The sequence below is a fragment of the Haliotis rufescens genome, unplaced genomic scaffold, assembly GCF_023055435.1.
Source record: "Haliotis rufescens isolate VD_foot unplaced genomic scaffold, xgHalRufe1.0.p SCAF_2, whole genome shotgun sequence".
Lineage (NCBI taxonomy): Eukaryota > Metazoa > Mollusca > Gastropoda > Lepetellida > Haliotidae > Haliotis > Haliotis rufescens.
Genome location: NW_025963890.1, coordinates 70,395,502 through 70,420,332, shown reverse-complemented (window position 1 = coordinate 70,420,332; position 24,831 = coordinate 70,395,502). Strand labels below are relative to the sequence as shown.

General features: G+C 42.2%; 1 protein-coding gene across 1 annotated transcript in view; it reads left to right on the top strand.

Annotated features, from left to right (window-relative positions):
• Positions 1-7,243: 7,243 nt before the first annotated feature.
• Positions 7,244-24,831, top strand: part of LOC125381998 (mucin-5AC-like) — a gene marked incomplete at its 3' end in the record, with an annotated part of 39,913 nt that continues 22,325 nt past the window's right edge. The window contains exon 1 of the mRNA XM_048399415.1: positions 7,244-7,334. Within this exon, the coding sequence (XP_048255372.1) occupies positions 7,244-7,334 (91 nt within the window). The remainder of the gene's footprint in view (positions 7,335-24,831) is intronic.

Here is a 24,831-nt window from a genome sequence, read left to right as displayed (position 1 = left end):
TGTGCCCAACAGTGAAAATATCAAACCAAATTCCATTGCTGCTGTTTTCGTAGACTGTACGTTGTGTTCTTTTTAAAGCAATGTACTATTTATGTCGAGATACATGTCCTTTCAACCATTGGTGATCTGAAGTGAATGTTAGTGAGTGAGTATGGTTTAATGCCGCTGTGAACAGTTTTTCAGTTATATCAAGGCATGTCAGCTTAATGTTAAAGGAAAGCCCCAAGTGATGTATATTTAGGCATTTACCACTTTGGTGTTAACCCAGGAACTGGGGTATGGTACTGACAAACCTAAAAACATTATTAGGGCGAATCTGGAATTCGAACCAATGATCATAGGTTTCTGGTGCATCTAAGGGACACAACTCTGCACAGCTAATTGCGGCGCCTTCGACGACTTGGCCACCTACATGTATATCCCTAGTGAATTGAAAAATGAATCAACCTCAATCTTTCCTCATTGCAATCAGTGCATAATGTCGCTTTACATGTGGTAGCGACCCGTGAAGATCCGGGGTAGAATAGGTCTTCAGCAACCCCTGCTTGCCGTAAACGGCGACTATGCTTGTCGTAAGAGGCTACTAACGGGATCGGGTGGTCAGGCTCGTTGACTTGGTTGATGCATGTCATCGTATCCCAATTACGTTGATCGATGCTCATGATGTCAATCACTGGATTGTCTGTCCACCCTCGATTATATTTACAGACCGCCGTCATATAGCTTGAATACATGCAAGCCTTTAGGGACATTGCGCTTCGTGATTACAAATATCACCTGTTGCCTCTCAGTTATATAACGATACGTGAATCAGTCAGTGTTCTCTTAAACATATGTAAGCAATATCACGACCGTGGCGCTAAGAATATAAATGAATAAATTTGAGCATCGAACCCTGGGTTTCAACTTGAGACTTGGCTAACCACTTGGCTAACCCCTCGTCACACAACAACTAATAAAACCATTATACCAACATCTCTTGTAAATTGATTTGTGGTGATAGCGCTGTCACTAAACTAGCCCCAGCCTAGTAGTAGGTAAATCCAATGAAACCCATTCCTGGTATCGTCCGACGTAGTATTGCTTGATTATTGCAGAACGCGGCGTAAAACAATACTCACTCTTAACACGGCGTGTGCGGCTTCAAATATACCAACACTCAACACGGCGACTGCAGGTTCAAATATGTCTACACTTAACACGGTCACTACTGCTTCAAACATACATACAGTTAACCCGACGACTGCAGTTTAAAATATAACTACACTTAACGTGTCGCGGCAACGTCTGCGGCTGCTACCTGCCTACAAACACGACGTTGTCCAGGTGGTCTCATTGCTAATCTTTATCTTACACACAAGAACTTTCCGATAATCTCCTAGGGAGGTCTTTTCAATGGGTGCGCGTCCTGTGTTTTAAGAAAACTATAAATCGATAAGTTGTGGCACTAAATCGATTTCAAACTTGGTCACTGGGTATAATGGTCTTTTAAAACGGAACATGATTTGATTGAGGGATGTGTCTGTCGCTTGTTTTATGGTGGGTAGAATTGTTACAATCAATCCGTCGTGAGAATCAATCTTTGTAAATTGAACTGCTTGACATAATTATCGATAGTGAGACAGGTGAACGATATTGATCTGAAAGGCTAAATCAATATCCGCCAAAAAAAGCCAGACTGGCGTAGAATTTGATTGCCCAATAATATAAACAGTCGTTCAAGCAACTTCTCACACGTTACCGCATCAGGGACCGACAGGCATCTCTCTCTCTCTCTCTCTCTCTCTCTCTCTCTCTCTCTCTCTCTCTCTCTCTCTCTCTCTCTCTCTCTCTCTCTGTCTCTCTCTCTCTCTCTCTCTCTCTCTCTCTCTCTCTCTGTGTCTTCCCGACTCTTTCTCTCCCCTAAGTCTCCATCAATGTCTATCTATATATTTCTCTCTGTCTCTCTCCCTCTCTGTCTCTCTCTCTCTCTATTATTCTGCCAAAAGTCTCTGTCTCTGTCCCCCCCGCTCTGTGTCTATCTCTGTCTTCCCGACTCTTTCGCTCCCCTAAGTCTCCATCTCTGTCTATCTATATATTTCTCTCTGTCTCTCTCTCTGTCTCTCTCTCTGTCTCTCTCTGTCTCTCTCTCTCTCTCTCTCTCAATTTTTCTGCCACAATTGGAAGCTATTTTTATTTCGTTTAGGTTTAGGTTCATTTTTTCCAGAGAAAGAAATTGCTTCTTTTGCAGCTGACAAAGATATCTAGGCGCCAAACAACATCCCATGTATATAAGTTACATCACGGCGCGTCAGCTCGGAGATGAAAGTTATGCATGTCCATTATGTTTAACCCACGAGCACGGGTATGGTGCTGACAATCCGGGAAACATAACCTCTACGAACACAGATTCGAACCCCAATCATAGGTTTCTAGCACGCCAAAGGGACAGAACTCTGCACATTTCCTTGAGCTGCTCTTATGTATGTGGAATATGATGGGAATGTAGATGGAAAGTGGACCTTTCCGACTTTCGAGTTTCTGTGAATAAACAAAATGAGACATGGGACTTTTATTCGGTACTTGGAGGCCGACCGCTAGTGGTACAATGGGCATACAATTCCTCTTGGCACGCTGACATGTTACACGATTTAGACAAAGTGCCTACAGGTCTAATTAGCTGGAGCTATAATCACCAACGTATGGTATTATGTCATGGGTTGAGTCGACACAAATGTTGCATGTCCCAGGTGTAATAGATGTGTAGACATTCTTTGAACATGGATAACATTACCATTGTTCAAAATCAATTTTGGGTATTCCCTTCCTTAATATACTGTGATCTAAGGTCAGTATACCATGGACAGGTGCAAATATATGGGGCTCTTCTTCTATGAAACATAAACATTCCTGCAAACAATATGCACAATGTTTCCGGTGGAATGGGATGCCTTTAAATCTACCAATTTCTGTCATTAATTATTAATAATTGCCACAAAATTTGCAAAATACATTTTTAGTTCACTTTGGTACCACAATTCAGGTAACTTTCAACATCTAAAATATTTTTAAAATGACAATAAAATATTATACCAGAAGGCTAATTTTGTAGTGCTATGTCACTTAACAGTTGTGTAAAAAGAAACAAACAAAATATGTATTTTGAGGCCAGTTTCTCTTTGCTCGTGGACAAAAGCATGTGTCATCTTTCTCATCTTCCTGTAACTGCTAACAAACACATAGCTCAAATCGCATCTATTTTTTGTGAATATTTAGAGCGTGCACATGTGTACTTTGGCTTAAGATGGACCACGTTTTTCCTTAGATCCGTTCATCTAAAAACCTATCAAGCAATTATAAATAAGATTTCACTTTTGCAATGTCTGTGTTGTTTTTTCACACATACAACAGTTTGAAAACTTAAGGAAAAAAATAGGTTAGGTATTAAGTTCTATTTCTACCCTGATACACATTAAAACGACATAACGCGGCACTAGTCTGTCTTAACAAGTTTGTTGTGTACACAGTTAAATAGAATATTGATCCTTCTGTAAAGCCATGTAGTCTATATCATCTCATTAAAATCAGATCTTATACTCCGATAGATGCGTCTCTGCCTCAAGATCTCAGAACACATGTATAGAACTTTGACCACATAATGTAAATGAAACCTGCTTGGATTCCTGAGCCAATCGGCTGTCAGCTTTCTCAAACGATTTCACTTCTTTTTTTACCATCTTGATTCGGAAATTTCGATTTGTACAAATGAAAATCCACACAGAACACAAATATTCCTTTGATAGTACTCCGTTAGGGCGCAGATGCCACGGAGCTCAGAGACAACAGGATATATGAAGTACCCATGACAATATAATGGCGCCGCTATACTTTCTACCTTTGAGATACAGCAATGGAATGGTTTGAATGCTTCGCTCAGTGGAACGAAGAATTTAGAAGGCTCCACCTGATTGGCTGATTAAAAAGTTCATCTGATGCGACCTACAGAGGTGTCCTCAGATCTTCATGCAGATGGGTGTTGTAAGCAAAAGATCTAATTTTAACGAGATTGAAAGATATTGATTTGATCATAGTCACTATTGTGTTTTGGGGCACGGTTGGCCCAGTCGTCCAAGGCGCCAGTATGCGCAAAGCAGAGTTGCGTCCCTTAGGTGTATCAGGAACCTATGGTTGTGCTTTCGACTCATTGACTCACTTATTAACTAACCCATTGACCTGCCCATTGACTTGCCCATTGACTCATTATTAACTCACATACTGACTCCCCATTGGCTCACTTATTAACTCACCCTTTGACTTACCCATTGACTTATTATTAACTCAATCTTTGACTCACCCATTGACTCACTTATTAACTCACTCTTTCACTCACCCATTGACTCACTTATTAACTCACCCATTGACTTACCTATTGACTCATTAACTGATTCTTTGACTCACCCATTGACTCACTTATTAACTCACCCTTTGACTCACTCATTGACTCACTTATCAACTCACGCTTTGAGTCATCATTTGACTCACTTATTACCTCACTCTTTGACTCACTCATTGACTCACGTATTAACTCACCCATTGACTCATTATTAACTCACTCTTTGACTCACCCATTGACTCACTTATTAACGCAGCCGTTGACTTACCCATTGACTCATTATTAACTCACTCTTTGACTCACACATTGACTCGCTTATTAACTCACTCTTTGACTCGCTCATTGACTCATTTATTAACTCACCCATTGACGTACCCATTCACTCACCCATTCACTAAATATTTGACTCACCCATAGACTTATCCAGTTACTTTCCCATTAACTCACGAAGTGACTCACTCATTAACTCACTCACTGACACACTCACATATTGACTCACTCACTCACTTTGTACAAATAACGTTATATTACCGCAGATATTTCCCATGTTAAGCCAAAAAGCTCCAAGGCAAGACTATGACCACACCGGCAATCGTGCGTTTCGTGGTTATATAAACATCCCATCTTCACCTGTCAACTTCTCCATTTACACCACGAATGTGTAAATATGTCGTGCCACGAGCGTTTACTTAAACAAACCCATCTTCATCAGTTAGTCAATGAAACCCCTCAACGTATGCTTTGCATCTTATGTATAAAATCTTTGCATCTTAACGTTTAATAATAATCTAAGTCCATGGTTAGTTACAATTGTTTATCATTAAACCAGTTTACCATTCATCCACGGTTTGTGATAATTCGATATCACATGGCATCATTTAGGATGACCTCATCACTTCATGTGCAAGTAATATATTCCTTGATTAACAGCACCCTCTAATACCGAGACTCTGGTTGGAAATGTTGGCTCTAATGGCTTCCTTTCATGACGAGAATAATTTCTCAACTTGAAAGTGTTTCTATTAAACAACAAAAGTTTCTTCAAGCTATGGCCCTGGGCTGTCAGACAAAACCGTCTGTAACTTCTGGGCCAGTAACTATCAGATGAAGACTTCTGTCAGCTGTGGACCACTGGCTATCATATGAAGACTTCTGTCAGCGGTGGACCACTGGCTATCATATGAAGACTTCTGACATTTGTGGACCAGTGGCTATCAGATAAACGCTTCGGTCAGCTGTTGACCAGTGGCTATCAGATGAAGACTTCTGTCAGCATTGGTCAAGATGTATCATACACTTCTGAGTGTATGAGGGAGTGAGTATCGTTGCTTTTAGCAATATATTACGTCAAGGGACACCAGAAATGGGCTTTTCTTATGTCAGCCATGGGTAAGGGACTATGAAACGAACACTTCTTTTTAAACATGGTCTGAAGTGCTATCAGACGAACACTTCCTTCAAACATGGTCTAAGTACTATTAGATGAACACGTCTTTAAAACATTGAATAAGTGCTATCACACGGACACTTCCTTCAAACATGGTCTAAGTACTATCAGATGAACACGTCTTTAAAACATGGAATAAGTGCTATCAGACGCACACTTCTTTCAAACATGGTTTAAGTGCTGTCAGACGAACACTTCTTTCAAACATGGTCCAGAAATGGGCTTTTCACTTGTACTTGTGAGGAAGCGAACCCGGGTCATGGGCGCGATGAGCGAACGTTTTAACAACAAGGCTACCCCACTGCTCCTTATACGCCCCTCCAGCTATGGACAAGATCATATGGGGGTCATCACACAATATTCACGTCAGCCGCGGCTCAGCGCTAACATATCTCCAGTCGAACGCTTCTGCCAGATAAAGTCAAGATGCAGTGAGACAAGAGGATACCATACGGAAGCTTCTGTCAATTGTGGACAAGGGACAATAAGACAATCAGCTATGGTCAACGGGATATCAAACGGACACTTATGTCAGCCATGGGTAAGGGACTATGAAACGAACACTTCTTTTTAAACATGGTCTGAAGTGCTATCAGACGAACACTTCCTTCAAACATGGTCTAAGTATTATTAGATGAACACGTCTTTAAAACATGGAATAAGTGCTATCACACGGACACTTCTTTCAAATATGGCCTAAGTGCTGTCAGACGAACACTTCTTTCAAACATGGTTTAAGTGCTATCAGACGCACACTTCTTTCAAACATGGTCTACGTGCTATCACACAAAACTTCTTTCAAACATGGTCTAAGTGCTGTCAGACGAACACTTCTTTCAAACATGGTCTAAGCGTACTTCTTTCAAATATGGCCTAAGTACACTCCTTCAAACATGGTCTAAGTACAATCAGGCGATCGCTTTTGTCAGCTATGGACAAGGTGCTATAAGACGAATGATTATGTCAACTGTGTACAAAGTGCTATCAGACGATCGCTACTGTCAGCTATGGACTTGAGGCTATAATACGAACACTTCTTTCAAACATAGTCTAAGCCCTATCAGATGGACGCGCCTGTCCGCGCGGTCAAGGTGCTAACATATCTCTAAACGAATTATTTGGCAGTCATGGCCTAGCGCTATCAAACAAATACTTTATCACCCATGGTATCTGCGCTATCAGACGAACATTTCCTTAATCTGTGGTGAATGTTCTATCAATCAAACATATCTGCCAGTCATGATCGCGGTTTCATCATAGGAATATTTCTGTCAGCCATTAGTCTGACAAGAAGACAGCAGTGCGCAAAATAAAAAAAACCTTTTTCTGATCCCAACTATTTTTAACTATGATTCCCATGTGACCTCCTGAGCATTTATATTTCATCTGTCCTGTATCCAAAATTTGACTGTTTGAGAAACCGCATGCCGATATCCGACCACGTTTGTGTGAGATTGGAAGCTATTCTCGCCCCCTGGCCCGACATCACAGATCCAGCTGCCGATCAGTCTAAATGTAGGTGCACTGCCCTCCCAATCACAGCCCCAGCAGATGGCTGGGCAATAAAACAATGTTGCTACACCTGGTATCACAGTTCCTGCTGATGACTGACATATCACACATCTACTGTTAGTGGCGGTGGTCTTGGCGGCGGATGTAGCGTTGGCGCGTTACCCCAAATACCTGGTTCGATTCCCGACTTGGAGCACAATGTGTGTAAACGACGTCAGTGTCCCCTGCTGTTATATTGCTGAAATATTACTGAAAACAGCGCTCACTCACTCACTCTGGTTTAGGTGTGAGGTGAAATGGGGTTTAACGTCGCGTCCAAGATTATTGCACTTATATAGCGACGTGCATGCACGTGTGTGTGTGTGTGTGTGTGTGTGTGTGTGTGTGTGGCTTCTTGTACTAGTCCGGACTGATGCCGATTTATAGTTCTAGCTCACTGAGATACCATGCCGCAGCATAACATGAATACCCCACTCAGACACAGTATACTGACTCCGAGCCCCTTAATGCCGAGCGCCAGACAGGGTAACAACAAGAACCATCTTTTAACGTCTTTTGGTATGACGCGGTAGGGGATCGAACCCCGGACCTTCCGCTTTCCGGGCGGACGCTCTACCACTAGACAACGGAGGCGGTCCACTCTGGTTTAGGATACTGGTTAAGGATAGTTAACGGAACACGTATAATAAGCCCATATTTATGACATTGAAGAAGACAGGTAAACAGACAGCAGTAAACACTGTTCCAATACCAGCAGTTACATCCATACACAACACTGCTGTGTACCTCTTTGTCCTTGCCGAGGCACGGGTGCCCAAATCGTTTGAGGAGCGTTGTGGACTTGCGTCCCCTGAGTACGCCAGAATACTATGCGTGTGTGTTCGAATCCTGATAAAGTTTCTGGGTTTGTCATCACCATACCGTGCTCGTTGGTTTCCCCGAAGTGGTAAACGTGTATGACCTGCATCATTTCTGACTTCCCTCCCGGATTAAGCTGAAGCTACGTGATATAACTAGAATATTGTTCAAAGCGGTGTTAAATCCCACTCACTCACTCACTCACTCCTTGCTGGGGCGATGGGGAATCACAGTGGTTAATGCGCTCGCGCGCACGTCAAAATGTGTAGCCATTTCCTCGTCCCCCAGCATAATAATGCTAAAAAAATGCAACAGTACCACTGTATTTGTTGATACCGGCCATGTGGCCGCCAACTGCTACTATAATATGCAAAACACTCCAACTAAACGCCCTCAGTTGACGTAACACTCCAAGTCAACCGTTAAGCAGAATTCATCAGACATTGCCAAGGAGGGAAGTGTTTCCGAATTCCAAGACAGAAAAAATCCTGATGGTTCCGTTTGAGTGGCATACTTGGCCTCTTCTGTTTCTGAATGAAACATACACTGAACAAAAAAGTTAGGGATCATGAATATTCTTGGGGATATTTTTCATGAAATATGAGTGCGGAGTCGCTACAAAAACTATCCCTCAAAACATTCTGTTCAGTATAAGTATGGTTGGTGTTATCTTGAATAACTTCAATGAATACAAATATGGGCTTTGATTCCCTCAAGCGGTAATAGGTGGTCTGGGTGATAGGTGGTCGAGTTATAGGTGGTCTGGGTGATAGGTGGTCGAGTAAAAGGTGGTCTGAGTGATAGGTGGTCGAGTAATAGGTGGTCTGGGTGATAGGTGGTCGAGTAATAGGTGGTCTGAGTAATAGGTGGCCGAGTTATAGTTGGTCCGGAAATGAAAGTATGTGGGTGGGAACCGTATGTGCAAACACTTTTTCAGTAAAATTTACACGTTTTCCTACTGCTTGTCTTGTATATGTTATATATTTATGCTTCATGTGTCTTTGTGTGTATACTTTTTCTGTATTTTAAGCTTACCATTTTTGTGAACTTCCGCAGTCACCTGTTTTTTGAAGATATTTTTTGTTTGTCAATTATATTAATGTCAACTGGACATAAGTTGAGGTTTGGTGAAATTGGATTTAACCTCGCGTCCAAGATTATTGCACTTATATAGCGACGTGCATGCACGTGTGTGTGTGTGTGTGTGGCTGCTTGTACTTGTCCGGACTAATGCCGATTTTATAGTGCTAACCTACTGAGATACCAGTTCGCAGTATCTATTTTAATGTCAAATGGATATGACTGGAAATACGATACAATGTGTATGAGTGAGTTGGGTTTGCGCCGCTTTGAACATATACATCACGGCGTATCAGCTTGATGTGGGAGAAGGTTTAATGAGGTTTGACATCGCCTTCAAGATTGTTGCGCTTTTATAGCGACGTGCATGAACGTGCATACACTGTCAACTTCTTGAAGCCCGATGGCTCGAAGAGATACCGGTCTCAGACGTAAACCAACGAACCCAGTTGTGTATGGTGCTGACAAACCATGAAACATAGTCAGGGCGAATTGGGATTCGAACCAAAGATCATAGATCATAACTGAAACCCACGAGCACGGATATGGTGCTGACAAACCATGAAACATAGTCAGGGCGAACCGGGATTCGAACCAAAGGTTCCTAGATCATAACTGAAACCCACGAGCACGGATATGGTGCTGGCAAACCATGAAACATAATCAGGACGAATCGGGATTCGAACCAAAGGTCATAGATCATAGCTGAAACCCACGAGCACGGATATGGTGCTGGCAAGCCTAAAATCATAATCAGGGCGAACCGGGCTTCGAACCCAGGTTTCTTGCACGCACAAGGGAGACAACTCGTAGTGCATATCGGCGTCATAAACGACTGCGTGACCCTCTTTTGATTTAAAAGGACATTTTATTGACATCTTGATTCCGCGATTCACGTGCAGGTGCGCCTTAATTTCAACAGACGATATGATTACACTAACCACGTGCAAGTGCTATCATAGCTCAAGCAGACGACAATGCTAGACTCACATCCACCCTCATTACAGAAGTCCGGCAGACGACAAGGCTATGTCACACAATTACAAGACTTTAATAGATGGACGAGATATTTCCCGCCATTACCCTGGTTTACGACGTCGACAACGACTTCACCTCCATTCCCCCGCTCCAACATCAACTACAAGATATCACCACATCTCCGGCTCCCAACTGTCGAGGGACATCACCACCAGACAACACGTTCAATCAATCTGTATTAATTACGCGGACGTGATTTTCCCGAGAATTGTGGATTACTACCCTGTTTGGTGAAATAGCGTCATTTTTTTCCCAAGGTTCAAGCTTAACGCGTGGCCCAAGACCCTTCTTCTCTCTCCGGCTCTCGACGATTTGTTAATTGGTGCGAGGAACTGTTCGTTTAGCCTGCGATGTCTGATAGAAACTGCTGGATTTAGAACTAATTGTAGCAAGCATTTAAACTGTATCAATACTTGGGTCCATTAACAGCTGCCGACAACAGCCATTGTGTTGGTGTAAATTGAAGCAGTGTTTGCTATATCTCCTGGCACCAATCTGATAGTGCTTTGCCTGTGAGTAAAATACTGCGGTATTAACACTCGAGGAAGACAGGTCTAAACATCTCCCTACGGCACGGGCTATTTGTTAATGTCAGCTGTTGAAAAGATTTACCAGTATTTGATTGAACAGGGGTCTTTTCGGGGCTGGTGAGGGGAGGCTAACGCGATGTAATGGGGCCAATTGAACCGTAATGTGATTTCTGTGTAATATAAGTAATAGAAGGGAATAGACTTCGGTCTCTACGATGTAGTCATGGCAAATAGATCCTGCTTAGGCTCAACGATTTCAAAGATTAATATCTTATGCCATTTCCTTACTGGGCTAGACGGTAATGGGGCTTTTGTATGGGATTGCTGATGTTCCAAACTGTTTACAGAAAACTGTCATAAATATGAAAAATGGAATCACGTATAAGAGACACTTATTGAAGTCTCAGACATGATGGGCTATTGGTAAGACAGCAATTTGTGGTACGATCGTATGTAAATGGCTTTAACGGATATTCTTTATTCCCAATCAGATATCTTGGACAATACCCTGAATACAACAATGAATTGAAAAAAATGTGTTTTGTTCGAGTAAGTCACTTAAAAATGAATTATTAGGATGTTCTAGAATTCATCCACAACACATCCCCGATCTACGGTACATTTTGTTTATCTGAGAATGTTCGAACGTCTGAGCTGGGCTTGATATATACTGACAGAAATAAATAAAGGGACGCTTAACCTTTGTCGAAATAGTCTTTCATATTGCGTGTTGATGGTCAGTAATTATATGTTTCAAAGGTATTTGAGTACTCAAGGGTTTTAATCAGGGTGCATAAGGATTTTCATTTCAAACATTATTCACTTAATTGTACCTATCGAGCCTTCATTCCAAGCGCTGCTCAAACATTCAAAGAGATTTACATGACTCATGTTTCCACACATAAGTCCTAAATGATAGTTGTTAGTTACACTGGTGTGCAGAAGGGAATACCTTTGTAATGTATTTGTGTCACGTGTTACTTGAAGTCTTCCAGCCTTGGGTATCTCTTGATTGTTACCTTTAATGTTCCCTCATATCTTTTCATATGTCAGTCTTTGTAAATGGCAATTAACTCGTTATCTCCAAATGTTTCTAGCGACCTTTAAAATAACGTATCGGAAACTGCATTTTCGTATATTAGCATCTTATATCCTCTGATAGGTATTGAATTTGAAGATCAGAGGAGACTAATCTTTAATTTCATCTTATTTTGAACCATTTTGAACTTGAAAGATCAAATGAGACTAATCTTTAATTTCATCTTATTTTGAACCATTTTGAACTTGAAAGATTAAATTTCTGTCTGAAAGTTTTAGATATAGCGTGGTCCCATGGCGAGTGATTTGATATTGATTTAAGCATCAATCAGCAGTATTGTAGCTGTATCATCGCAGCGTGTAAATATTCGAACCTCAAGCAAACCAACTAGTGGTTGATAGCTCGAGCACTGATGCTCGCCGCCGTGCCAGATGTTAATGTCTCCACCCTCATTGTGATACACGGACAGAAAGAGTTTGTAAAGTTTACTAACTAAGTAGTGAATTTCACTGTCCAATCAAACACTGTTAGTAGACTTTACTAATCAGTTAGTATTTGTTTACTAGGTGGTGGGGCGGTCGGGTAGCCTAGTGGTTAAAAGCGTTCGCTCGTCACGCTGAAGCCCAAGTTTCGATTCCCGACATGGGTACAATGTGTTAAGCACATTCCTGGTGTCCCCCGACGTGATATTGCTGGAATATTGCTAAAAGCGGCTAAATCCCGCCCTCCCTCCCTCCCTCCCTCCCTCCCTCACTCACTCACTCACTCACTCACTCACTAGGTGGCCTATCGTCACTATCTAAAGTACATCAAAGAGTTCGTGTTTAATTTCGCCATGGTAGAATAGAGATACTCTTACACACAAGGGACATAATACAATACGCTCTAACACACTAGGAACAGAATACATCACACGCTCTTACACACAGGGGACAGAATACATCACACGCTCTTACACACAAGGAACAGAATACATCACACGCTCTTACACACAAGGAACAGAATACATCACACGCTCTTACACACAAGGAACAGAATACATCACACGCTCTTACACACAGGGGACAGAATACATCACTCGCTCTTACACACAAGGGACAGAATACATCACACGCTCTTACACACAGGGGACAGAATACATCACACGCTCTTACACACAAGGGACAGAATACATCACACGCTCTTACACACAAGGGACAGAATACATCACATGCTCTTACATACAAGGGACAGAATACATCACACGCTCTTACACACAGGGGACAGAATACATCACACGCTCTTACACACAGGGGACAGAATACATCACACGCTCTTACACACAGGGGACAGAATACATCACACGCTCTTGCACACAAGGGACAGAATACATCACACGCTCTTACACACAGGGGACAGAATACATCACACGCTCTTACATACAAGGGACAGAATACATCACTCGCTCTTACACACAAGGGACAGAATACATCACGCTCTTACACACAGGGGACAGAATACATCACACGCTCTTACACACAGGGGACAGAATACATCACACGCTCTTACACACAGGGGACAGAATACATCACTCGCTCTTACATACAAGGGACAGAATACAACACGCTCTTACACACAGGGGACAGAATACATCACACGCTCTTACATACAAGGGACATAATACAACACGCTATTACATTCAAGGAACAGAATACATCACGCTCTTACACACAAGGGACAGATTACATCACACGCTCTTGCACACAAGGGACAGAATACATCACACGCTCTTGCACACAGGGGACAGAATACATCACACGCTCTTACATACAAGGGACAGATTACATCACACGCTCTTACACACAAGGGACAGATTACATCACACGCTCTTGCACACAGGGGACAGAATACATCACACGCTCTTACACACAAGGGACAGATTACATCACACGCTCTTGCACACAAGGGACAGAATACATCACACGCTCTTGCACACAGGGGACAAAATACATCACTCGCTCTTACACACAAGGGACAGATTACATCACACGCTTTTGCACACAGGGGACAAAATACATCACACGCTCTTACACACAGGGGACAGATTACATCACACGCTCTTGCACACAGGGGACAGAATACATCACACGCTCTTACACACAAGGGACAGATTACATCACACGCTCTTGCACACAAGGGACAGAATACATCACACGCTCTTGCACACAGGGGACAAAATACATCACTCGCTCTTACATACAAAGGACATAATACAACACGCTATTATATTCAAGGAACAGAATACAGCACGCTCTTGCACACAAGGGACAGAATACATCACACGCTCTTGCGCACAAGGGACAGAATACATCACACGCTCTTGCATACAAGGGACAGAATACATCACACGTTCTTGCACACAAGGGACAGAATACAACACACGCTCTTGCACACAAGGGACAGAATACAACACGCTCTTACACACAAGGGACAGAATACAACACACGCTCTTACACACAAGGCACAGAATAAAACACGCTGTTGTATACAAGGGACAGAATACAACACGCTCTTACACACAAGGGACAGATTACATCACATGCTCTTACATAAATTTAACGCATGCACAAAACAAGAAGGGTCCTAACATACTGCATGCACTTGTACGTTTTGAGACTCAGAATACAACGTAATACTATACTGTGGATGGAAGTTCGAATTTTATATAACGCCAAGGGACAATTTAAGTGACCTAAAATTTAACATTTTTCTTTACAAACTTTAAAAAAGCGGTAAGCATTTTCAAATCATGACGTCTGAGTTGGACGACCACGTATAAATTTTTACTCGCTCTGAGTAAGCTAAGTATGCATATACTCTGAGTAAGCTAAGTATGCATATACTCTGAGTAACCTAAGTATTGATGTTCGATGCAATTCCCTATTTTGACTTGTACTATACATACATGTTTTTTTAGGTGAACAATTGACTTGCCTTTATGACTTATGCCTTGTGTTTATGACGGGTGGGGCAGGATACGCTCACCTTTTCGCGAACACCTGCTATCATCACTATTTGATAATGATTCATAAACACATGCTTTCTCGTCGATGTAGTGACATAGTCGTTTTGGGCAGATATTCATATTAGTATGGAAAGGTTTTTGGCGCTTTTATTCACACAAGTTGGGGACAGAACCCTCGTCCTTTGCGTAACCGACAATGCAGTAACCAGTATGCTTCCCAATATGAAATACGTGAATCATTTTCTGTCGGAGCAGGGGTTAATTCAACTATTCAAGCACGCTGGTGTCGCGTGATCGTTGGTTACAACAGCAGCACTTGTGGCGATGCTACCTCGTGCACAGAGATCACTACGCCATGCAAGGATTAGAAGTAAATGATTTTTACAAATGAAAACATATTATAAAAATTCTCGACGTTTCAAAACCTACAATCAAAAGAATCATATATGACCTGTATTGCCATAAAAGAATCAAACTGCCATTTGTGTTTTGATTCAGTAGGAGGTATCTCAGTACTGGTATGTTCATGATTCGAGACCCTCGTTCGGATTCAGGATAGACTTGATCCCCAGTACCCCCAAGTGTCTCTTAACGAGGGGACTGGGTGGACCTGTGTAAGTGCAGGTGAACCCTTGACCTTGTATCATCACTATTTGAGAGTGATTCATTATCACATGCTCATGATATACTCGGAGTATACGTCTCTTTCTGTCTTCCCGTCTCTGGCTCTCTCCCAATGTCCTTTTCTGCCTGTCTATATTTTTCTGTCACTCTGTTTGTCTGCCTGTCCCTCTCTTTCTGTCTCCCTGTGTCTCCGCCCCCTCGCACTGTGTCTATCTCTGTCTTCCCGTCTCTGTCTCTCCCATAAGTCTCCACTCTGTCTATCAATATATTTCTCTCTCTCTCTGCCTTTCTCTGTGCCTCTGTCCCCCTGTCTTTATGTGTCTCTCTTTCTGTCTCCCTGTGTCTCCGTCCCCCTCGCACTGTGTCTATCTCTGTCTTCCCGTCTCTGTCTCTCCCATGAGTCTCCACTCTGTCTATCAATATATTTCTCTCTCTCTGTGCCTTTCTCTGTGCCTCTGTCTTTCTGTGTCTCTCTTTCTGTCTCTGTCTCTCTTTCTGTCTCTCTCTGTGTCTCTGTCTCCCTATCTCTATCTCTCTCCATCTATCTGTCTGGCTCTCTCTGCCTTTCTCTGTGTCTATCACTGTCTTCCCGACTCTGTCTCTCCCCTAAGTCTCTATCTCTGTCTATCTATATATTTATTTATTTTAATTTTATTTTCTCTCTCTCTCTCTCTCTCTCTCTCTCTCTCTCTCTCTCTCTCTCTCTCTCTCTCTCTCTCCGTCTATCTGCCTGGCTCTCTCTGCCTTTCTCTGTGTCTCTGTCCCTCTCTCCCTCTGTCTCTGTCTCTGTGTCTATCTCTGTCTTCCCGACTCTCTCTCTCCCCTAAGTCTCTATCTCTGTCTATCTATATATTTATTTTATTTATTTTTTCTCTCTCTCTCTCACTCTCTCTCTCTCTCCCTCTCTCCGTCTATCTGCCTGGCTCTCTCTGCCTTTCTCTGTGTCTCTGTCCCTCTCTCCCTCTGTCTCTCTCTGCCCCCCTCGCTCTGTGTCTATCTCTGTCTTCCCGACTCTGTCTCTCCCCTAGGTCTCTATCTCTGTCTATCTATATATTTATTTATTTATTTATTTCTCTCTCTCTCTCTCTCTCTCTCTCTCTCTCTCTCTCTCTCTCTCCGTCTATCTGCCTGGCTCTATCTTCCTTTCTCTGTGTCTCTGTCCCTCTCTCCCTCTGTCTCTCTCTGCCCCCCTCGCCCTGTGTCTATCTCTGTCTTCCCGACTCTGTCTCTCCCCTCTCTCTGTCTCTCTCTCTGTGTCTCGCTTTCTGTCTCCCTCTGTCTCTCTGTGTCTCTCTTTCTCTCTGTCTCTATCTTCCTATCTCTCTCTGTGCCTCTGTCTCTCTTTCTAGCTTTCTCTGTGTCTCTGTCTCTCTTTCTAGCTTTCTCTGTGTCTCTGCCCCCCTCGCTCTGTGTCTATCTCTGTCTTCCCGACTCTCTCTCTCCCCTGTCTCTGTCTCTCTCTCTGTGTCTCGCTTTCTGTCTCCCTCTGTGTCTCTGTCTCGCTGTGTCTCTCTTTCTCTCTCTCTGTCTCTGTCTCCCTATCTCTCTCTGTGCCCCTGTCTCTCTTTCTAGCTTTATCTGTGTCTCTGTCTGTCTGTCTCTCTCTGTCTCTCTCTCTCTCTGTCTCTCTCTCTCTCTCTCTCCCAGTGTCTTGTATCTCCCTGTCTGTATGTCTCTCTGTCTCTGTGTGTGTCTCTCACTCTTATATGAACTTTTCAAAAGCCTACACCTTTTTTAAAGTAATTTATTACTGGTTTCAGTATATCCAGGACCACTAAAGCTTCACGTGAAGTGCACACGCTTCATTGAACCTCAAGCCACCGGCTCAGAACCTCAGGAAAACTACTCTAATCAATTGAATCGAACACAACGTAAGCCGAGGAAATTAAACACATCTTTTCAATTTCCCTTCTTGTTTGTGTAATGAGGTGCATGCGAAAAGCATGATGTGAGAGCTCGCTCATATTGAACTGCTTGAAACCAAAGCGAGCTGACACTGCTCGTCACTGTTACCACTGAAAGCTGCCGGATCGGCCTTTCGGGACTGATACGATTACTAAAAAGCCTCTCCCAGGGTGGTCGTGGACGATGTTGCGGGCCGACCACGTCGTCAGTCTCCAGGGACGGCCATCTGTATTTGTCAACTCAGATCGATCTGATTCGACCCCTTAAATGGATGGCCATGATGGCCTGTTGGTAAGCCGATTGAACCGGAAGTCGGATTTCAACATGGCGGTATAAGGAGTTTGGGTGTGACATAGCCTCATTTACGTGTTGAATACAGACCGTATTGAGACGAAATGAAGGCTAGGCTCCCTTTCTACGACCGTCGTGCCGAGATATAATGAATCTCTGACCTTATGAAGACTCCAAATGAGCAAGCCTCATTGTGGCACTCACGCTGTACATGATTGCCTCATGTTAGCGGCAAAAAAGGACTGGCGTTTAAATAGCCTGAGTTGAATTACTACTACCAGAATAAATGTCCCCTACAATGACTGCTGCATCTGACTAACTGACTCCGGTGCCTCATCAGCTGAAACATCTGACTCGTATCGCTCGGTGAAACCGCTGGAGCATTCATCTCCGAGTTAATTCAGACCAGCAAGGGTTATCGCCATTGTCCAGATTGTATACCTAGCTGGTCTAACTTGTAGCGATGTTGGAGGGTCATTTCCCTTGCGTAATCCGCACTGAGAAAGGCAGGGAGTGTTTTGTGTTGGGATGCCAGTACTCTATGGCCTATCAGGATATCGATCTTTGGCTGGACCAGCCGCACATGTAATGCACTTCTCTTTCACATTCTGTATGGCTTAATGACTTTCTGATTGAAAAAAATTCTGCTTTGTATCCGAGCCGGTTTGATACAATCTGGTCTAATTGACGATAACCTACCCTAATTTCGGATGAAAACTCGTTTGAAGCATTCTGAAACACGGAAAAGTTGTTTATAACTTTGTGAAACTTAATACTTCTTGGTGCGTGCCTAAAGAATGAGAAAGACCATTAAAGGCAAGGCGAAGACCACGCTGTCGTTTGATTAAAATGTTATGCACATTTCTATTAAATTTAAAAAGATTTCAGAAAAATGCATCAAGAAAATTCCTTGAAATTTCAACAGCCGCACGTTTTATATGCATTTGGGAGTGTAATGAGAAAACTGCGGTTATTTAGTGAAGATTTTATAATCCTCGTGTCACCTGAAAATTGTTTACACACGGAAGCAATCAAGCAGATAAAGACAATAAGAGACAGGGAGACAGGGCAAAAATGGAGAGAGGAGAAAAGAACAGATGGTTCAGAAAGTCTCAAATTGTTGAGCCAGTTGCTGTACACGGTGTCCCTGAGCTTCATAAACTCTTAGATAAATAGGGGCGGTCGGGAAGCCTAGTGGTTAAAGCGTTTCGTCACGCCGAAGACCCGGGTTCGATTCCCGACATGGGTACAATGTGTGAAGCCCATTTCTGGTGTCCCCCGCCGTGATATTGCTGGAATATTGCTAAAAGCGGCGTAAAACCATACTCACTCACTCACTTAAATATAATCATAATAACTATATTACTGTGTTAATTAGCAATATACTCTATTCGGCACTTTGTGATAAGTATATGGTCGCTAAATCTGGATGACATGAAATGAATAAATATTCAAGCTGTTATAACCTTTATTGGAAGGGTCCTCATACACAATGTTTGTTTTTTGGTTTTTTTTCGTGTTGTTCAACACCGCACTCGGCAACATTCCAGCTACATGACGGCGATCTGTAAATAGAGTCGGGACCAGACAATCCAGTGATTGACATCATGACCATCGATCCACGCAGCTGGATACGATGACATGCATCAACCAAGTCAGCGTGCCTGACCACCCGATCCTGTCAACGTTTTATGACAAGCATGAGTTGCTAAAGACCAATTCTTACCTGGATCGTTCACGGGGGTGACAAGCATATGTTGCAGGCGACCAATATCTTCACGGGTTTATTATACAAAGACGGTCGCAGCCTCAAGGTTTAGTAATGACTTTGGTTAAAAAATGGAGATGAAAATGGATTTTCCTTGAGGTTTTATATGTGATATTCCCCTAGTGAAAGGTTTGTTTTTTTAAATATATCACTAATAATTGCCCAGACATTATTGGATAAAGATCAATAACATCAGTCCTTGATGTTTTGTGCGGATGTAACGTCAAGTCGGAATTTCAGCTGAGAGGAAAATTAGAATAATATTTTTTATTGCTTGAAAAAACAGAGAGCATATGCCAACATGTATGATATCGACGCTTCCAGAGCGCAATGTTCTCCCGTCTGACGAGATTCCGGTGAAAAGAATTATCAAGCCCTTATCATTCAACTCTCGAGTTTGTTTTCTTATTGTTAAAAGCACCAACAGTACTGAAATATGTCCGCATCCACCATAATTACTTATCCTTTTTCTAAAATATATTTTACCTAAAACGTCTAATAACCTAAAAAAACTATGTAAATCTTGCATTCGTGCAAATGATAAACGTTTACTTACCACGCATCGTTTGTAATGAAGTGAGTTTTATTTCTGATAGAGATAATCGTCGTGAAAGAAAATTTAAACTTTGATTTTACTATATGTAAATGATTTGCACCATTTTTAGGGCAACTGGGGATATGGAGCTCCTGGGATATAGCGATCCGTTGTATACAACGAATACTTGGATATATTGAATATGATATAAGACGAACGGTCGGGTATTACGAACAGAAAGTGTAGTGAACAGGAGGATATGAGGAAGAAAGGGAAAATACGAACAGCCGGGTAAAGTGAACACGAGGATATAGAGAAGAAAAGATTATATAGAACAGAAGGAACGAGAGATAAGAATGATATTGAGAACATTGGGAAATAGAGAACATAAGGATATAGAGAACAGAAGAATATAGAGAACGGAAGGATATAGGGAATATAATGATATAGAGAACATGAGGATATAGAGAACAGAAGGATATACGGAAGGAGAGAGAGAGAACGGAAGGAGAGAGAGTTCAGAAGGAGAGAGAGAACAGATGGATAGAGAGAACATAAGGATATAGAGAGCGGACGATATAGAGAACAGAAGGATATAGAGAACAGAAGGATATAGAGAACGGAAGGAGAGAGAACGGAAGGATATAGAGAACAGAAGGATACAGTGAACAGAAGGATAGAGAGAACAGAAGGATACAGAAAACAGAAGGATAGAGTGAACATAAGGATACAGAGAACAGAATGATACAGAGAACAGGACACAGAAAACAGGAGAGAAAGAGAACAGAAGGATACAGTGAACAGAAGTATAGAGAGAACAGAAGGATACAGTGAACAGAAGTATAGAGAGAACAGAAGGACACAGTGAACAGAAGTATAGAGAGAACAGAAGGATATAACGGAAGGTCGGATGCAGCAAAGAAACACGTACAGCCAACTGTCCTTATTGCGAACTGACGGAAACAACGACCAGTTAGATTTCAAATTAAGTCGAACAAAGAAAATCACTTCATCTTTATAACTGATTAACCGATATGTCACTACCTTGATTCTGATAACAAATAGTCGATGCCCTCCTGTCTTTTAATCTCCTATTGACCATTGCCTTTAATAAGATAATGGGCCAACCATGTTCAATTCACTAATTTAATATATTCCCATTAGGATTTTACACTTCACCCTCATAACGATGGAAGTAAATTCCCGATAAAAACCATTCCTTTTTGTTCTAACTTAGAAAATTAGACCAAAAAATACCCATCGGTATCAGCACTGTGAACAGATTCTCAGACAGCACCATTAATTTGTGGGAATATGTGATGTATTTATTCAACAGAGCCATGGCCCTGTGGGTACTACGACTGTGCAAAAGGTCATGTACACAAAGGCAAGGTCATCTTTTGTAGCCATGGTTAAAAGGGAGATAATAGATTTCAACCTAAACGTTAAGCAAAGAAGGACCGTTAAAGGATTGTGAATCAGAAATAACAGAGCTCAGCTTAATTAAATATACTTCCCAAAATAATGTTTGTTAAGCCCTGTCTTGTTTACACTCTGATAAATCAGATTCTGACCAGAGGCAAATGAAAACACTACCGTTGTGTTTCAGATTGAACAGAAATGTTATTTGAGATTTTTTAGTGTAAGATAGCGAGAGGGCAGGTCAGGTTTGCGCCAGATTGCCAGAAGAAATTGTTCTTGATGACGCAACTGTTATATCTAACTGATGGGACGTTGTCAAAATTGATTGATGTCGAATTACATCTCTGGTTTCGATAAAAGCACCCATCTTCCCTGATCCACAAGAAAAGGAGCCAAGATGGCAGGAAAATGCTTTAAGTCAATTTCCCAGCGTTAAACCAATTTCGAGGCCAAACGCGACCGGTCTTAGTGGTCCTCGTAGGCTATTAGTTTTCACGTAGGATATTACATATGAAAATCCAATATACTGAAGATTACTTCCTTAAACACTTGGTCTTTGATTACACAGATACCAATTTTGGTTTCGATTTTCAGAGGAGAGCCATGAAGGGGGAAAGAAACAACAAAAAGATGAGGGGAGAGCGGACAAAGAGGAAACAAATTGGAATAGAATGTTTTTTAGGTTTTTCTTATATTTTACTCAACCTTTGCTGCAAATGGGCCTGACAGGAGAAGTATGATGTGGAACGCGATAGACATATTATATCAGTTGAGGATTGGTTGACCCTGGTGATTATTCAAACTTAATGGGAAACGTTTTGCAATATTTAAGCCATATCTCGTCGGGGGAGAAAAGTTGGACAATGTGGAGAACTGAACCCGGGTCTTCTGCGAAACGAGCAACTACGCTACCCTACTGCTTATAGCTGAGTAGAGGCCGTGCGTGCAACATATAGACTGGCCTCAATCACTGGAGGGTGTACGTGCAACATATATACTGGGCTCAATAACTGAAAGGTGTACGTCCAACATATAGACTGGGCTCAATAAGTGTAGATTGTAAGTGCAACATATAGACTGGCCTCAATCAGTGTAGATTGTTAGTACAACATATAGACTGCGCAAAATCACCAGAGGTTGTACGTGCAACATATAGAATGGCCTCAATCACTAGAGGGTGTAAGTGAAACATATACACTGGCCTCAATCACTGGAGGGTGTAAGTGAAACATATAGACTGGCCTCAATCACTGGATGGTGTAAGTGCAAAATATAGATTGGGCTCAATCAGTGTAGATTGTAAGTGCAACATATATAATGGACTCAGTCACTGGAGAGTGTAAGTGCTACATATAGACTGGGCTCAATCAGTGTAGATAGTAAGTGTACCTTATAGACTGGCCTCAATCACTGGAGGGTGTAAGTGAAACATATAAACTGGGCTCAATCACTTGAGGGTGTAAGTGAAACATATAGACTGGCCTCAATCAGTGCAGATTGTAAGTGCAACATATAGACTGGCCTCAATCACTGGATAGTGTAAGTGCAACATATAGACTGGCCTCGATCACTGGATAGTGTAAGTGCAACATATAGACTGGCCTCGATCCCTGGATAGTGTAAGTGCAACATAGATACTGGCCTCAATCACTGGATAGTGTAAGTGCAACATAGAGACTTGCCTCAATCACTTGAGGTTGTAAATGCAACTTATATACTGGTCTCAATGACTGGAGCCTGTACGCGCAACATATAGACTGGCCTCAATCACTGAAGAGTTTAAGTCGCATCATATGGAATGGGCTTAATCATTGGAAGGTGTGAGCACAAGATACAGACTGGGTTCAATCACTGGAGGGTGTAAGCGCAAGATATAGACTGGGTTCAATCACTTGAGGGTGTAAGTGCAACAAAGAGAATGGGTTCAATCACTTGAGGGTGTAAGCGCAAGATATAGACTGGGTTCAATCACTGGAGGATGTAAGTGCAACATATAGACTGGGTTCAATCACTGGAGGATGTAAGTGCAACATATAGACTGGGTTCAATCACTGGAGGATGTAAGTGCAACATGTAGACTGGGTTCAATCACTGGAGGATGTAAGTGCAACATATAGACTGGGTTCAATCACTGGAGGATGTAAGTGCAACATGTAGACTAGGTTCAATCACTGGAGGATGTAAGTGCAACATATAGACTGGGTTCAATCACTGGAGGATGTAAGTGCAACATATAGACTGGGTTCAATCACTGGAGGGTGTAAGCGCAACATATAGACTGGGTTCAATCACTGGAGGATGTAAGTGCAACATGTAGACTAGGTTCAATCACTGGAGGATGTAAGTGCAACATATAGACTGGGTTCAATCACTGGAGGGTGTAAGCGCAACATATAGACTGGGTTCAATCACTGGAGGATGTAAGTGCAACATGTAGACTGGGTTCAATCACTGGAGGATGTAAGTGCAACATATAGACTGGGTTCAATCACTGGAGGATGTAAGTGCAACATGTAGACTGGGTTCAATCACTGGAGGATGTAAGTGCAACATATAGACTGGGTTCAATCACTGGAGGGTGTAAGCGCAACATATAGACTGGGTTCAATCACTGGAGGATGTAAGTGCAACATGTAGACTGGGTTCAATCACTGGAGGATGTAAGTGCAACATGTAGACTGGGTTCAATCACTGGAGGATGTAAGTGCAACATATAGACTGGGTTCAATCACTGGAGGATGTAAGTGCAACATGTAGACTGGGTTCAATCACTGGAGGATGTAAGTGCAACATATAGACTGGGTTCAATCACTGGAGGATGTAAGTGCAACATATAGACTGGGTTCAATCACTGGAGGATGTAAGTGCAACAAAGAGACTGGGTTCAATCACTGGAGGGTGTAAGCGCAACATATAGACTGGGTTCAATCACTGGAGGATGTAAGTGCAACAAAGAGACTGGGTTCAATCACTGGAGGGTGTAAGCGCAACATATAGACTGGGTTCAATCACTGGAAGATGTAAGTGCAACAAAGAGAATGGGCTCAATCAATAGAGGTAGTAAGTGCAACATATAGACTAGGCTACGCCATTGTAGGTTTGAAGTGCAACATATGGATTGGCCTATTGTCTGTCTACAAGAACCTTGGAAATATAATTAAAACAGGAGCCCAGATCGATTTGGCACGATTCTCCTGGGCACCATTTGGATTTTATTGCAAATTTATTTTGTTGACGTGTGTTTTTAGATAAGATAACTGTATTTCTGGGACTAAATGTCCTCTAACTGTCCTAAATCACTAGGTTTTAAGTTCAGCATCCACATTACATTGAATCAGAGGAAATGGTAAGTACAACACGTACTTCCCACTAAATGAATGGAGGTTGTAAGTGCAACATTCACTAA